This window comes from Notechis scutatus, chromosome 4 (assembly GCF_049901735.1).
Source record: "Notechis scutatus isolate UNSWTSFEM ecotype Mainland chromosome 4, rNotScu1.2, whole genome shotgun sequence".
Classification (NCBI taxonomy): Eukaryota; Metazoa; Chordata; class Lepidosauria; order Squamata; family Elapidae; genus Notechis; species Notechis scutatus.
In genome coordinates, this window is record NC_142012.1 from 74665371 (window position 1) to 74683166 (window position 17796).

The 17796-nt window shown below is 39.8% G+C and overlaps 1 protein-coding gene across 4 annotated transcripts in view; it reads left to right on the top strand.

Moving 5' to 3' along the window:
- Positions 1-17796, top strand: part of CCSER2 (coiled-coil serine rich protein 2) — a 48976-nt gene that overhangs the window by 15210 nt on the left and 15970 nt on the right. For 2 of the 4 annotated variants that reach the window (XM_026674221.2, XM_087963839.1), the window contains exons 4-10: positions 225-315; positions 2882-3044; positions 3889-4078; positions 8254-8337; positions 9434-9520; positions 9804-9902; positions 17075-17159. In XM_026674221.2, the coding sequence (XP_026530006.1) occupies positions 225-315; positions 2882-3044; positions 3889-4078; positions 8254-8337; positions 9434-9520; positions 9804-9902; positions 17075-17159 (799 nt within the window). The remainder of the gene's footprint in view (positions 1-224; positions 316-2881; positions 3045-3888; positions 4079-8253; positions 8338-9433; positions 9521-9803; positions 9903-17074; positions 17160-17796) is intronic. The other 2 variants (XM_026674219.2, XM_026674220.2) reach the window with 1 other exon arrangement.

Sequence of the window (17796 nt, forward strand, 5' to 3'; positions counted from 1 at the left end):
GCACATATTTTAAGAGGCCCGGGGTTAATTATAATTTTTTTCACTTCAATATTAGCTGTCCTGGATAGTTGGAAGCTGCTCCAATCGTTGACCATGATAAAGTTCTCTTCTATAGTTGCAGAAACTGCAATAAAGAGTTTCTTTCAAACTACATGTATGTTAGTTGGACTTAAAGAAACGTAGTCCCGTGGGCTCGGCTTGAAGTCATTTCTTGTGCCTTGCAGGATATCTTGAACAACCTTGAGTCGTGTGATCTTGAAGATGATGATCTTATGCTTGATGTCGATTTACCCGAAGACACACCCTGTGATAATGGTTAGTGAAAGGATCCTTCTGAAGTGTCTGGAATCTGCATTACTGTTGCTACTTGGACCCCACCTTTGATCTCTATTAAGCCAAGAGAACCAACAACTTATAGAGTGAAATCTGGAGGACACCAAAGCTGTGCATATATAGTGAGGCATTTATCTCAGGGTACAGCAGGGGTGTTCAACATTGGCAACTTTTAAGATTTGTTACGTCTATGGAGATTCTCAGTCATCTAGGTCAGGGGTCGCCAAACTTTTGGACCTCAGGACCACCAAACTCATAATTTTAAATCCTGCTGACCAGAGACCCTGAGAAAATCCCCCAAACAGTCTACAGGAAAATTCCCCACCCTGTTTTCCTAACGATTGATCATTATTTGGGATCACAGGATACCGTCTCCAGCTCCATTCTCGGGGAGAGAGAGAGAGAGAGAGAGAGAGAGACTTTTGGCTTCATGCAAGGAAAGCAGCAGAAGTCTTTCTTTCTCTCCCCCAAACTCTGACCGGTGGCCAGGTGAGGCGAGTGAGGCAAGTTGCCCCCTCCGCCTTTTCCTCCCTCCCCTCATTACCTCGTGTTGTTCGCAATGCAAGGGACGCAAGCCTTGTGTTCCGGTGGGCCATGTGGCGGTGCAGCCTTTTGTTCCCACACAGCCTGGATTAATTGCTTTGGGGGTGACATTTCCCTGCGGACCACCAAAATTTTCTCGCGGACCACCAGTGGTCCCTGGCCTAGGTGATGGTTGTCCCAAAGGTGCTTTTTCAAGAGGCTACTGGACTTTCTGGTTTTTCTTTGAAGACGTTTTGCTTCTCTTCTGAAGAAGCTTCTTGGATGAGAAGTGAAACGTTTTCAAAGCAAAACCAGAAAGTCCGCTTGCCTCTTGAAAAAGCACCTTTGGGATAAGATTTGTGGACTTCAACTCCCAGAATTCCCAAAGATGGCTGAGGAATTCTGGAAGGTGAAGTCTACAAGTCTTAAACTTGCCAAAGTTGGACACCTCTGCCCGTACAACTTCGTTTTATGCTCAAGTAAGGCCATTAAAATTATCCCCACCCGTTTAATTTTTCTAAAGTTTCTGAACAGAGCAGTGCTTTTGAAACTCTGTTTGTACAGAAGCCCATTCAGAGGTTTCTCCGCTTCCATTTCTGTCCCATTTTAGAGCCATCATTTTCAGCTAGTCTTTTTTTAAACGAGTTCTCACTGATACTTTTGTTATAACAGGGTTAAAATTACAGTGTATCCTTTTGTTTAAACAACAAAAGTACCATACCAAAATCAACTAGCCAGATAAGTACACAGAAAACCTCTCTGAAGTCTGGAAATTAAGGAACCAAAGCTGTTATGTTTAGATCCAGAGCAGACTGATTAGAATTCCAGTGGAAGGTTAGGAAAAAGCCGAAGAGAGCCAGAGTTTGACAGTAGGTGTAGGCCGAGTTTCTTTTTTACTGCAGACATTTAAGTCTTGCTTTAATGTGGGTTCAGAAAACAGGACTTGGATTCAGTGGCCGCTTTCACCTCCCAAGATTGTGTGATTCATGAATTCAGCAGTTAACTACATCTTGCCCAAAGGCTGATTGACCCCATCAAGTGCTAAAGTAATTCATAGGTTTATAATTTTCTGCCTCCCTTTTGGAGTCTGTGATGGAACTTGCCCTCTATTTATAGCAATTGTTTTGTGGCAAGAAGTATGCAACTTGGAGGATGGGAGTTGTAAGTCACAGGGTCAAACTGGGCTGCTTTCCCAACTCTACGCAAGCAGATCAGGAAGCAAGGCCTATTTGTCCCTGTCTTCTGCAAAACTATGAGTAGGCAGCCGAGCAACAGCTAGGAAAAGGGCCACGCAGCCGAGGCTTAGCCATGAGAAGAAGAACAGTTTTAGGTAAGTGGAAAGCTGAGCGGGTTTCTTTCAAACTTTTCTTCCCCAGCTGCACTTCTTGGTGCCTTGGTTTGGCTTTTAAGCTCTCCAAACAATTGCCTCATCCAGTTGTCAGAAACCAGTCTGTTGTTTTGGGAGGCACTGATGGATGTGCGTGTGTGTTTTTAGAAGTTTCATGTTGCATGGTAAAATGAGCGTTCTAAAACTTTTCCTAAATTAATAAAGCTCTCCAAAAATCATGTTTCATCATTGATTATATAAGTGCAGGGGAAAATCCTTGTGAAGAATAAGGGCTGTTTTGTCTGCTTTAAGTTGCATTTGGGGAGATAGCAAAGGAACAGCTTGGTTCTTTATTCCTCATGCAGCTTAAAGAAAGAATTTAAGTTATTGAACTGCAGTTTTACTATACTGGAAGCCAGTTAGTTTCAGCATAACTAGAATCGTATTTCTGTTGTTTGATGTGTTATGGAGAAGAAAACTGGAGTTTTACATTTATATCTTGCCTCTGATCATCACAATATTGTGAACTAAAATTACCTTTTCTGTGCCCATTCTATACCTAATTTATGTGCAATTCCCTGACTTCGTTATGGCCAACTGTGAGTTAATTAAGAGTGCCAGCCGATACCTGTTTTGGTTTTAGTGTTGATACTAGTTCTACGTAAATCAATGCTGCTTTATTTTCTTCTGTTGGTACAGAGGAATGTGACAATATGAACCGTTATGAGCGCCCGGACAGAAATATTCGACAGCAGAAAGCAGAGGGACTCTGGAAGAGAACACCCCAGAGGTGGAATACTCAGGATCATTATCATCTTAGTCCCACTGAGCACTACTCCCACATCAGAAATGATCTGAACAGGTATGATACTCTGAGGAGGAAAAGGTTGAAAGTTGGGGTTTGGGATTACTTCAGGAGCCATTAAGCATTAGAGGGTTTTTCCCCCCAGAGTTAAAAATCAACATTTGGACACGGTGATTCTTAGAAAGAAAAGACAGCAGTCCAGAGAATTCTAAAATGTCCCTAACACAGACAAAAACAACACTCTACCTTGAGTTTGAAATGGCTGTTTTCTATTTCTGATGGGCTACTTTAATCTTTCTGAAATTATTTCAAACTTGGGGCAAAAGAGTTGAAACGAGGCTGTTTCTAGTTGGAGGTGAAACGTTCACCTTCCCATTTGATATATACCTTCAAAAGCCTAAACAAAAATGAACCTCTTTCTGCGGGAGTTGAGTCATGGGTATAATTTATCAAAGATTGCTAATATTTTAAGATTGCACTTTGTGTGAAGATAACTGAATGACCTACGAGGCAAGAGCAAGAGTAACCATATTAAAAGCAAAGCAATAAAATGTGAATAGGACAGAACAAATGTGACAGAATAAATAAAAAATGTACATGTACTTTTCAGTACCTGGGAAAATAGAGCTTGATCTGAGGGTGAAATACCAGTGACACCAGTGAAAGTTAAACTCTTGAGGGAAACCCTTGAAAGTTGGAAAGTCACCATAGAAGAGATTCTCTCCACTACCCCAGCCAGACAGATTTTCTGGCACGGATTCAGAGCAGAGGACATCTATCTGATCTTGGGCAGCTAGAGAGAATACTGCATTGCTCTTAAATTCAATACAGAAGTTCACTTCTCCTGTGGAGACTTAATAAACGAAGGGTCTTTACTAACATCCTCCAAACTCTGTTTCAGGGGTGGCAACTATGTCGATACTCCCCCTGTCAGTCATCTCGAAGGCTATGGGGCATCAGGCTTTTATCCACCACTGAGGAGCTTGCCAGCAAATACTGTTTTATTGGACGAAATGACCCTTCGGCATATGGTCCAAGAATGCACAGCGGTGAAAACCCAGCTCTTAAAAATGAAAAGAATACTCCATCAGGTTAGTGAGGAGAAAAGTAGCACGTCCTTACCTTTTCTATTATGAAACTAAATATCTAATATTTAAAGTTGCTTGAAGTTGGCTGCTGAAATAGTAGTAAACCCTATGTTCTGGATTGGAGCATCTTGAATTGGAAATCTCTTGTTTTGGGTGTCAAAGGCACCATCATGAGCAATATTATAGCTGTTTTCAGCAAGTTTTGGAAGTGTACCACGTGCACAAGCACTATTGTGTATAGTACAAAATATTCTATGGCAGGCTTAATCCCTGTGCCCCGAAGAGTCTAACTTGCATTTCAGGTTTGGAAATGTTTTGAACATCCCTACCTTCTAGTAGTAGCAGTAATAATAGTAAATATTTCCATTCCTGCAGGATGGAGGGTTGAGAGAAATAGAATAGAATAGAATAGAATAGAATAGAATAGAATAGAATAGAATAGAATAGAATAGAATAGAATAGAATACTTTATTGGCCAAGTGAGATTGGACACACAAGGAATTTGTCTTGGTGTAAATGCTCCCAGTGTACATAAAAGAAAAGATACATTCGTTAAGAATCAAGAATCATAACGTACAACACTTAATGATAGTCATAGGGTACAATCAGCAATCAAATCATACTAGGAAACAATCAATAGAAATAGAAAGGCCATCATGTCTGAGGAATGTCTTTTCCCAAACTCTGGGAATTTGGGTTTTCAGGTTCACGGGTGTTGCAGTGAATGGGGGCAACCAGGGCATCACTTGAAATAGCAATAGCATTTTTAATTCATTAAAATTCAAAATCTTAATTCTGTTCTGCTTGAGATTCAGCTGGCTGGGGAATTTGGGAAGTTGAAGTCCACATGTGTTACAGCTGCCAAGGTTGAAGAGCCCTGATCTAAAACAAGGCAGTTTGACTGAACTCTCTTTGAAAAGTAGCTGTGGCAGGGTTCCTCACAGTCACAAATGCTTTTGGCCTGGGAAAAGAGGATTAAAGTATCACAGCAATATAAATCTGTTGGGTTCCTCCAGAGCTAATGTTGCCGCTTGCTGATTATGCTAATTGGAGTTGGAACATCAACTTATTAAATCATTCATGGCTCCCATTGTAGCCCCAGCCAGGGAGAGGAATGTGGCCTGTTAAAAACAGGTTGTGATGTCAACAATGATGCAGTCTGTCTGAATACCAAAGGTCAGCCTTTGTGCTTCCACATGCAGCTCCGTAGCCCACATTGCGGAAGACTGCTTCTTCCAGTTACTGTAGAAAATACATGAAGAATTCAATGTAGACCCAATAGAGGCAAAATAAAATCAGTAAAATGGGTTGCTGTGTAAATAACACAGTTGTTTAAACTTTTAAAAACACAATAGTCTCCTTTTGAAAACTGTTTTTCGTACAGATTGAGAAGCTGATTTTTTTCTTGTGAAAATTTAAAAGAATAAAGATCAGGGGGCAAAGGTTTTCTACACATTGGCTTATTGGTCTAAGATCTTAACATCTTCTCAAGGCCAAGAGCCTTTTAGTAGGCAGTGACTGCTTTTTTTTAGTATCAGGGCTGCCTTTTGTAGACACCAAGATAAAGACCTTGTTCCAGACCCGGCCTGGCTTTTCCCTCTCTGGGAGAACGCTGAGATTTCCTCTTTCTTTTTGGTTCTATTTTAGGATGTGTCTGTGTTGTTCTCCAGTCACTAAAAGTCATATCCAAATGCTCGCGATCCTATGGATCAGGCCACCCCAGGGATGGGATGCTACCGGTTCTGCCCGGCTCTGAAGAACAGCAGACACAGAACCAGTTCTGTGTCTGCTGCTGTTTGGCCCACTTGCCCGCCCGGGCTTTTATCTGTCCTTTATTTCCTGCTTTTTCAACCTTAGATGCTTTGCGCGGCACAGATGAGGTTGAAAAAGCAGTAAAAAAAGTGGCTTTTTGAATGCTGCGCACCTGTACGCAACGCTTTTCAGCTGTCCAGGCGGCACGGCCTAAGGTTTTTTTTACACACGTGCGTAGCAGTCACCAAACTGGTAGTAACACTGGTTGAATCCCACCCCTGGGCCACCTCCATCCTCCCCTCCTGGACTCTGCCCAAACTCAAATTCTCTGCTACTGACTTAATCATGTCATCTTCTGCCGTCCCCTTCACCTTTTGCCTCATCTCTGTACGTGTTGCTTAAAAATGGGCAGAAACAAATCTCCCCCCCGCACCATTTCCAACCATTATGTTGCTAAAAATCATGGGTGTGTCTGTGTGTGTGTGTGTGCATGAGCCCCACCAAAACAGATGAGGAACCTCAACTTAAGCCCTCCTGGATCTAAACACACCCCAGATGGCCTTGTGTTTTGTTTCATTTTATCATCTTATTTTATTTATTATTTTAATTTAATTTAATTTTTATTTATTATTTATTTGCAACACCACTTTTACTTATTTCTCTGCCTTTGATTCCTTCATAAAAGTATTCAGCCAGAAACTATACAGATGTATGCCCTACCCTGCCTCACCCATGCGAGAGTTCAAGCTCCTCCCAGTATTTTAGACTGAAAACAGAGCATAGTTTTTTCCAAGCTTTTCATAGACAACCCGACAGGCTTCAGGAAAGAAAAGGAAGGAGGTTTGTTTTCTCAGTCATTAGGACAATGGAAGGAGCAGATGCCTGAGAGGGCAGGACTAAGGTTAATTTTCTTCACGGCTGTGTCTCGGCTCGGCTCTTCTCAAGAAGAAGAAGAGAGACCTTAGTGGGCTCCAGCTTTTGGAGCTGAAGGTCCCTCAGAAAGGAGAGAAAAGCCAAGGAAGATTAAACAGGAGAGCTGTGCAAGGAGGCTGTGGGCTTATAGAAAATACCCAGCAGAGGTAGTCAGAAGGATCCAGCCAGCTAATTGAGAAATTCGGAACAGAATAGTTTCAGAAACCTCAAAAGGAGCATATTCCCCCCAGAGGCCAGGTTGGAGAGGCCTATTTGTTGCAGAAGCACAGTAGGAAAGTGAGCCCCGGAGCAGGTAACCAAGACAAGGCTTTAAGCACTTGGCAAGCATCAAAAACAAACAGTTCTTTATATACTTAAAAAGAGGCACAGGCCTTTGTGCCGTTGAAGATAGGTTTAGAGCAGCCGCCAAGAAAAGGCAGACGAAAAATGAGTAATTATTAGAAGAGTCTTAGCTTGCTCCTAATCTTGCTTAACTTGCTCCCAGTCTTAACCCAGTCTTGGATTTGGCTAGTCTGAAGAAAAGAAGAATTAGGCAGGACAACGATAGCAGTTTTTCAGTATTTGAGGGGCCGCTACAAAGAAGAGGGGGATCAAATTATTCTCCAAAGAAACAGAGGGCAGGACAAGAAATCATGGTTGGAAACTGATCAAAGAGAGAAGCAACCCAGAATTAAGGAGCAACTTCCTAACAGTGAGGACAATTAACCAGTGGAACAGAAGTTGTGGATGCTCCATCACTAGAGGCTCCTTTTAAGAAGACACTGGACAGTCACTTGTCTGAGATGGTATAAATTCTCCTGCTTGAGCAGGGGGCTGGACTAGATGACCTCCAAAGTCTTTTCAGGTCTGTTGTATTAGCCCATCTAGCAAAAGCCAAAGTGTAACTTTTGAAGGCCCAGGAGAAGGATTTCATGCTGGCTTGTAGTTGTAAAAGGCTCAAGAGAAGCAACGCATCTGGCAATAATGAAGAGCTTAATCAGCCAACCAGAAATGACCCCCAGTGATGGCAGCAAGCCATAGGGGTTGTGAGGATGGACTTCCCTCCAGGCTGCCCCTGAATTGACAAGGTATTGGAATAGGTTGCTTTATTTCATTGCTTTGGTCAGCAGAGGAGGGGAGAGAAAATGTAATTCTTGCAAAGATATCAAAAAGGCCATTACAGCAACTCTGGGCAGTTGTGTTAAAATGGTTGGTTCCTTTTGGTTTTGTTTTTTGTTGGGTGGCTTGTGGTTTGGATTTACTGTAGGATCTGTCCCTCATGGAAGAATTTGTGAAAAGAAGGCAGCCAATAAAGATTTCTCTGATTTTAGTTGAAAAAAAAAATGAAATTCCTGAGGCATTCTTCATGCAAATATCCCCTTACTGTCCTTCCTTTTGTTTATAGTAGGTTGTTCAACTAGGGTTTAAATTTTTTAAGCCTTAATTTCGCAAGTCTGGATATTTTTGTAAGATTTAAGTGCTCAAAACCATAACAAAATGTTGCTCTTTTGCAGAATGATGAAAACATGTCACTACACAACATCACATTCACAGTGCCATCAAGTCCAGAAGAGCCAGAACCCGAACCGCTATTTAAGGTAAAATGACTGTTGACAATTTTGGAGATGAGACCTTAGAATGGATATTGAAGAGGTTTGATTCTGCTAGGAAGATCACACCAGACAGACCACAGATATAGAGAATCTGATATCTGTTCTAAAGTGTTTATACGTCTTACTTAAATAATTCTAAGCTGTATGTTTTTCTCATTACAGAATTATTTTTTTTTCAGGGTTGGGATGCTTGTACTACCATCTTAAATCTCCAAAATAGATTAGGTGCTTAAATAAAACTATTTTAAAAGGAGCCATGTAGAGATGCAGAATTTAAGGGAATAATGTAGAATAGGAACAGACTAATTAAAATAAATGGGCATACAAAATTATTTAAAAACCAGATAATATATAACAGAACAGACCGCACTAATTAATACTTTTAAACATGTGAAAGAGGGAGAAATCAAAATACCAGAAGGCCTTTAAAAGTTAGATTACAGCATGAATATAAAAAAACATCACAAACAAGTAATTTAATAGACTTGAGTGGGGAAAATGTCAAATTATTTAATTAATAATAAAACTGTAAACTCTCTAAATGGAGATTGTATGTAGGCAATCCCTAACTTATGTAACATTCAGTTTTGGAAAGTATTGTATAATCCAGTTTTTCAGAATAAATTGAATTATGCTTCCTACATTTTTGGATGTGCTATGTAAATGATCATATTTAATGGGTAGCTATAGATGTGGCCTCCACAAAAATGGCATAACTTAATTTTTATGTAAGTCTTGTAGTATATGGACTACCTGAAAGATGGTAGCATTTGTAGAATGTTCACTACACATAGCAGTTATTTTGTGAATGGCAAGCATCAGAAAATGTATTCACTGATTGTGAATTGCTGAGGTCTCCCAGCGAGATGGATGGCAAACAAATTTAATAAATAAGAGAACTATGAGGGTATAGATGCCGATAATGTCTGCAATTTGTATTATTCTTTGGTCATGTGAAATCAATTATTCAGTCCTGGTTTCAAAGCCATACTTTTTCCTTCCGCAGAAGATAATTAGACATTATAATGTTTCTCAAAACCCATTAATACCTTAATTTATGGGTTGTTTTTTTTAATGCCAGACTGACGAATTACTGAGCGAGATCACACGGCTGAAAGACGATTTGAAAAAGAAAGACGAGACCATCCAAGAACTTGAACGTCGTCTTGTAAGTAATCATGCCGCGCATGAAAATAAATGTGATCATAATAATGGCAGAAAATGGGTGTGCACCTGAGCTGCACAAAGATTTTAGAAAAGAGGCACTTGCATTTTCTCACGGGAAGGTTGGTGCTGTGGCGGTTTTGGTCCACTCTTAGTGGATCTGTTTAATTTGAATTTGTATCTGCACTGCCTTTGGACTGAAGCTGGCTTTGGATCCCCCTGTGAGGTAGCCTCAATGTGGCTGTTCTTGGTCTTCACTGGGCTGTCTCTCTTCTCTCTGCATGAAGGCTGTTGGGTGTGGCTGTCACAAAGGCAGCAAGATGCCTGAAGCAACCACGTGCAGCTTTGCTGACAAATTCACCCAGACGACCTGGAGAAGAAATGCGGTGAGTCATTTACTGGAAAATATGCTCCTTGCATAGAGGTGCTTCCTTACGTTTGATATCTTGTCTTGGTGTTTTACTTGCAGTTGTATTATTGGGTATCATACTTCAATATACATGTAAGAGTGGTGCGATGGTCTGGAGGTGGAGCTCTTGCCTCACAATCAGGAGGCTGTGAGTTTGATCCAAGGTAGAGACAGATATTTTTTTTCTCTGGGCACAATGAGAATATATCTGCTCAACGAAACTCCTCATTGGGGACAGAAAGGGCATCCGGCCAGTAAACACTCTGCCAGCTCCATTCACTTGCCCAGACTCCGGGATTATGGGGTCGTTAAAAGAAGATGATGATACTTCAATATGCAAGTAGTCTTTGACTTAAAACCATTCATTTAGTGATTATTCAAACTTGCAACAACACTGAAAAAATTTGACTTAAGGCCGACCAGTTGGTCCCCACACTTGTGGCCATTGTAGCATTCCCACCTGGGGCACATGGCAACCGGCCTGTATTTATGACGGTTGTAGCGTCCCTGGATCATATGAGCTGGTTTCTAATAAAGTTTTATTTGGGTTTTCACACATACAAAATACAAGTAAAACATCTTTTTTGAAAATAGCATGGTCCCGGGTTGAACTTCTTTATACAGACACAAAACTCAATTTCATGCTCCTTTTTGCATTCTATTCCATATCTTATACTATTTTACATTTTCTATATAGTTTTTCCCCTCTTTTAATTTTCTCAATTTTATTTTGATTATCTCATCTCAATTCAAATCATTATATTTATACTTTTGTCTGTTCTGTTTCAATTTCATATTATCTTTTCTCATTAAACAAATTTTCTCCTGTAGTTACTAATATAACACCTTTATATCTTTTAATTACATCCATTCAACTCTTATTTAAACTTCAATATATACCTTAAGTTTATGACCTTCAATATAATACATAACTTCCAATCGAATTCTGCTTGGTGTCATTCTTATAATACACACTATATTCTTTTTTAAAAAAAGATTGTAAATATATGTAATTATAAACCCTCATTCCATTCCAGTTCAGTTCTATCATTAATAATCATTAAAATCTTAACATCTTTTACACTTCTGTTCAATTAAATATCATACTTTCTTAAAAACACATATAATCTCCATAATTAATTTTTTCCTTATTTCTCTTCACATATGTTTTATAAATCATTAAATATACCTTTTGTTACATTTATTTATTGCCAAGCATTCCACTGAATTACGATAGCTATTTTATCAGACATTTTAATCATACATTGTTTCATATTTTCTGAAATTATTTCTGCTTCTAATACAACCATACTATCTTATGTACCTTTGCAGAATCCCTTTTTCCATTAAGTTTTCACCCATTATCTCTAAATAGGCCCTGTTTCTCTATATTTTGCTTCTGTCCTTTATAACTTCTTTTCCTTTCTTTCTTCCCTCTCATCTTCTCCCTCCCCTTTTTTACCCCCTTGTCTCTCTAGTTCTAATTCTCTCTTCTGCATTTCCCTCTTCTGTTGCTTTCTGATTTTATACTTATTTTTCACTCTAATTTTTTTTTGGAGTTTTTTCCCCCAATCTTAAACTTTCCATTCTCTTCCCCCCCTTTCCTTCCCCCCCCATCTAAGATTACTTGTTCATTAAAGATGGCTTCTTCTTTGTCGCAATCTTCTTGTTCTGCAAGCATTTCTTGTTTCTCATAATTCCAAATCTCCATTTCTAAAAACTGAAATACGAAGCCAAAAGAACCTCTCCCTTCTTGTGCATCTTCTTCATACTTTTTAAGTTCTATTTTCAGTTCTTCTAAAAGTAGAGCCATTTTAAACAGTTTTAAACATTATTTTCAGCATTAAATGCCTGTTGATGTCAAAGTGGATTTTTTTTCCAATTTCTTGCTTAAGTCTCTTAGCTTTCAGTACAGGAAAAGGAGAAAACCAAATCTTTTCCCTTTTCTCTCTCCTTCGCAGCTTAAAAATCTTCTTAGGGAACAATGTTATTGTTTTTTAACAGTTTCAATTCCAGGGTACCTTATTTGTTGCTTTTGCTGTTTGACCTGGTCAACCAAAACTTTCTCTTCTTCCTCCTGCACATTCTTTTCCGGTCGAGTTCTTCTTTGTGGTGGCCATTTCTGACCACCGCTGCAACCGCCTTCGGGAAAGGGAGTAATGGCCAGCTGGGGAGGAGAGGTGCGGCTCTCCTCAACCCTGCTGGCAGTCTCCCCCTTCTTCACCACCTCTACGGGGTGACTTAGCCCCGAAACCAGCCAGCTCGGGGCACTCCAGCAGCGAGCACGGATTGAAGCCTCGCAGAGACGAGGTTTCGATCTGTCACTGAAGAAGCTCAAACCGGAAGTTCCATATGAGCTGGTTTCTGAGGTCACATGTGGTGTCACAGTCAGTGAGGGAAGCCAGATTTGCTTAACAATTGTCCATGATGCCTAACAATCCCAGGGATTTGCTTGGCAAAAACCCTGTAAAGTTGGATGTGATTCAATTAAGGACTGCCTTGCTGAGAAATGGACATTTTGATTCCAATTGTGGGCGTAAGTCCATCATTGCTCTGTTGTGTATACTTTTTAGTGACATTTTCACTATCACTTCTTTTTTTATAATCTTTGTTTACAGAAAACATTTTATAGTCTTTTAAGGTTTAGAATTCTGGGCTTCCCTCATTCATCCTATTTTAGGTACTCGTTCAAAAAGCGGGTATTGTATTTCCTAGATTCATTAATACTGGATTTTATGCATTAGTCTACGTCAAGGCTCTTCAAACTTGACAGCTTTAAGACCAGAATTCAATGCCCAGAATTCCTGAGCTAACATGACTGGAGGAGGAATTATGGGAGTTGAAGTCCACAAGTCTTAAAAGCTGTCAAGTTTGAAGGCCCCTGGTCTACATGGCAAATACTGAAAAAATTTGGATTGATCTCTGAAAAAATTAGGGGTAATTCTGAATATACCTCATACCCCAGTCAGATTCAACACACTTTTTTCTAAATTAATGGGAAAAGTTTACTAACCAATACATTTCCTTGATAATTTTTTTTACCTTGACTATTTAGAAATCACTACTTCTAGTTTTCTTTGTGGTTCTGGAATTTAAAAAATACTACTGTATATTATAGTATAAAACCCTACTCCAGTTTTATTTTTTAGTAACTGTACTTTCATGTAAGATATAAACAACCCATAAAGTACATAAAGAGATAATTTACTGAAGATTTAAATGAGATGGATATTGCATAAAATGCCAGGACAACAAATGTCAGTATAATAAGTCAAACACAACTATGGAACATGTTTGGAAAGTCATGCTATTTTTTTTTTAATTAAAAAAGGTGATACGTTGAAAGTTAAAAATTTTACAAATGAATATACTAAATCTTTTTGTGATCACCTTGTGCATTTCTTTTTGTTGTTGCTTTTGGGAATTAGAAAGGAATGAGCACATTTTTTTTCTTTAAGATTTTTGGAGGGATTGTAACAGTTGGTTTATATCTACAGAATCCCCAAAACATAGTTCAACCCTAAAACTTTTAAGAAAAAAGAATTAACCTTTCAGATGAAGTTGAAAAGCCATCAGGTTTTTTTCCCCTCGGGCTCATAGCTTTTAATCATCCTTGCATTTGTGCATTCTTCTATTTTTGCCCAAAAATAACTAAACGGGGCAGCAAGATATTGTAATCTATTTTTCTCCAAATAGATAAAATAAAAACATGAAAATGTATATAGCCTGATCATTTCACTTCATTTATTTTTTAAATTATATTTATGTAATGACATATGCCAATAACTACACCTGGAGATTTACACAAAAGGTAAATCTAAAGTATGCTTCTGAGTATTGTTTTAAAGATATTAAACACCTATATCTAATTCCTGAAATAGGAGTAAATATGTGTATTTCATTTCTTTAAAACAATATGCTCAGAATTTCCAAATACAACCAAAGCTGTAGTTGCACCTGATAGATAAATCTGGAGAGATTTAATTAATCCTATTCCAATTTGTAAGCTTATTAAATTCAGGCTGGATGGCATAATGTTAGTTGGATGCCTAGAAGCTTGACAAACATTTTCAACATGTTTTCATAAATTATCCTTCATATCGAAGGAAATATTGAGTGAGATGATACCAAGAGTGGTTGGAGGCTGCTATTACTGTATTAAATGAGGACATGAAGGAAATAGAGACTTAACAAATTCGCAGATGGCAACAAGAAACAAAATTAAATGATTTTGAAAAGTTAGGGAAGAGACTGAAAATAACAAATTTAATCAGACAAATTTCAAGTTACTCTTTTTAAGAAAGAAAAACCAAATTCATTAATAGAGGATTCAGGAGAGATGAAGAAAGGATTCTAAGAACTGTGATGATTATGAACTGAATGGGTCAGGAGTCTGACCTTTGGGGTGTTATTAAATTATACTTTCTAAAGTAGGAAGAAATACAATAAAGTAGGAAGAAGTACAAGTCAAACTTCTTAAATTCTGTGTCCAGTTCCAGACACTTCACTGGAAGAAGAGTTACTTTAAATAAACATGAGGGGATGCACAAAAGATCATCCCAGAGAGTCAGCTCCAGGAAAGTAAGTCTTACAAGGAGAGATTGATGGAGGTGGAGGTTAGCCTTGTGAAGGCAGTTAAGATCCAACCCCAACAGAGATGTTGTTCAGTAGAGGATCAGGAACAGTCTACAGTGGTGTGTGCAAACATATTTCAGCTGAAGGCCACAGAAACTTTCCTGACAGTAAAAGCAATTTAGTAATGGAAAGACTGAGATAGAGAGTAGATAACTCTGGATGCGTTCAAGCAGAAAGGAATAACTGCTTCTGAATCTCTCTTAGAAGCAGTTTTAGGTAAAGGTTCCCCTTGCACATACGTGCTAGTCGTTTCCAGCTCTAGGGGGCGGTGCTCATCTCCGTTAACAAAGCCAAAGAGCCAGCGCTGTCTAAAGACGTCTCCATGGTCATGTGGTTGGCATGACTAAATGCTGAAGGCACACGGAACGCTGTTTCCTTCCCACCAAAGTGGTCCCTGTTTTTCTACTTGCATTTTTACATGCTTTCAAACTGCTAGGTTGGCAGAAGCTGGGACAAGTAACGGGAGCTCACTCCATTATGCGGTGCTAGGGATTCGAACCGCTGAACTGCTGACCTTTCAGATCAACAAGCGCAACGTCTTATCTACTCAGCCACGGCATCAGTTTACAGAGTTCAGGCCTGGGTAAAGATGCAGCTGCTTTAATAATCCAAAGAAGGGACTCTGTTTGCTGTGAAGGCCTTCTTTCAAAAGATTTATATTCAAAGGACGTGTCCTGTCTTCTTAACTCTTACTGTGGAGTCCCCTATCAGAAATGAGGGATGGCCAGGACGGAGGCATTCTTCATCCTAGGGCCTTGCTGATAGAACTTTCTTCCATGAAAATTCTTTTTTTAGTTTTCCAGATTTCTGAAGCTTATGAAGTTTGCTTGTTTTACCTTGATTGTATATTCTATGATTTACTGAAATATTTCACATACATTTCCTTGGGATCTTCCTGGTGGGTAAACCACTTACCTCCATTTAATTATTAATTTCATTCAAAATAACTAAAATCTCTGCAATTCCTTGCCCCATTTTGGGTTTTTGTTAGTTTGTTTGTTTAGAATTTCCCTATTTTTAGCTTCTGTGTTGAGCTAACAATCTTTGGAAATAATTTTAAAAAAGATCCCAGCAATGTTTATCACATTGGCTGTGTGACATGTTAAAACGTAAAAGGTAGTCCTTGACTTACAACCATTGTTAGTGACTGTTTGAAGTTGCAGTAAAAAGTAACTTGCAACTTGGTTCTCACGCAGACCTTTGCAGCATCCCCACAATCACACAAATATGGTTTGGGCACTCGGCAACCCTCATTCATTTATGACACAGTGTCTCACGGCCACCAGTCCCTATTTGCAACCGTCCCAGATCCAACAAGCAAGAGTGTCAGGGCTCCGACAAATCTACCCTCATTCAAATCATAAGTCTCTAGGTCAGGGGTGGGCAAACTTTTTGGCTCGGGGGCCTCATTGACTTTTAAAATTTGACAGACGGGCCGCCACCTGGTGTCGAAATGCCTGTCATTACAAGTCAAAATCAAATGAATGCAATCATTCAATCATTCACATCAAACCTTAATTCTGTACCAATCTTCGGCGGACCGGATTAAAAAGACCAACGGGCCAGATGTGGCCCGCGGGCCGTAGTTTGCCCACCCCTGCTCTAGCTGCATCTCAGAGTAAAAAAAAACCTATTTATTAGGAGTGACCATGTCGGTGTTACCAGGGTGCAGCCAACACTAAGATACATCATTCATTTCCCCCTCGTCCCTGGTCTTCCCCCCACTCCCGGATGTATATTCTCCAATGGGACACATCCGTAGCCAAGAGTCATCAATCATGCTCTCCAGTAATAATCTTGTGTGCCAACAGCTTTAGCTGCCTAGCAATTATCTGAAGCATTTGAGGAATGCACTACTTTCCCCCTTCCCTTTCTGCTAGCAACTAAAAAGACCAAAGAAATATTTTTAGTTGACACAGAGTCAATGGGGAGGCCAGCAGGGAAGGTCGCAAGTCATGGTCATGTGATGTCTCACTTAATGACCCTGATGATTCACTAAACAACAATGGCAAGAGCGGTTGTAAAGTCAGGTCCAAATCACGTGATGCCTCGTTTAACAACCACACCTGAGCACTACTTATAGTGTCAAATGTCTCTGTTCATGACATATATGCAGCCAGGCACCAAATTTTGATTTCATTGCTTCCCTTTCAACCTTTTTATGCATACATGGGGACCCTCTTGATGACATTCAGAAGCACAAAAAAAAAAAAAAAAAAAAAAGAAGAAGAAGAAGAAGAAAAAAATTCAGAAAATCTGGAAGGGGATGAATACTTTTATTTTTTCCCCCTGCAGAACTCTGCTTATCATGAGCTAATAGAATCAGGTCTCTGTCTGGAATAAAGAGAGCAGTCGAAGGACGCTTGGCAAATCCAACGACTCCTTTGGGATGGTTAGAATTGCAGCTATTTCTCGTTAAGAGAAAAGGAACAATGTAGCTTTTGGTACTGTTTTTTCCCCCCCACCTGGTTCTGTGTTTTATTTTTTCTTTCTCCCCCGTCTTTCTCCGCACAGAGTGGGCTTTCTGCTCCTTCCTTCTCTCCCTGGCAGGGCTCATTCCAGGGCATCCCTCGGACTCTTCCACCGCAGCGCAGACAGAGTGAGTCTGTACTCCTCACTCACCCCCGCTCGCCCCTCCCATCCCCCTTACCCCGTGGCTCCACTAGCAGTTCCCCCCTTGCACGCATCCCCCCCTCCCCCCCTCGTTGCTCCGCTCTCTCCGCTCTCCCTTGCAACAACACCGGACAATCCCTAACCCCCTCTGCGTCCTTCACTTACTATAAAACTGCCATCGACGACTGGATGGAAACAGTTGTATACAATGGACCTTAAATCGGTCTGGAAGGTTTATTCCTTTCTCCTGCAAAATATAATTTGCTTGCCCTCCTGCCTCCCTGTCCTTTCCTGTGGCTTTTTGAAATGTGTGGCCGTGTTCGTCCATGTTATTGGCATGCATACCCACCACCCCAATTTCCTTGCAAAATATTTGTGTAGATACATTCATGGCAAGCCGCATTTCAATAATACAGGACACGTTGCTTTCTTTGGAGAATTAAGCTTTGCTTCTAGCTTACGTGTGTATGTTTCTCCACTGGTCCTTCCCTCCAAAAAAAAAAAAAAAAAACCCAGCACGTAACAGCTAAAAGCAGCTTTTTCAATTTTGCATGTTGGATTAATATTACTTATTAACTTGTAACTGTTCGAACTAAAATGGGATGTTTTGTTTGTTTGTATTC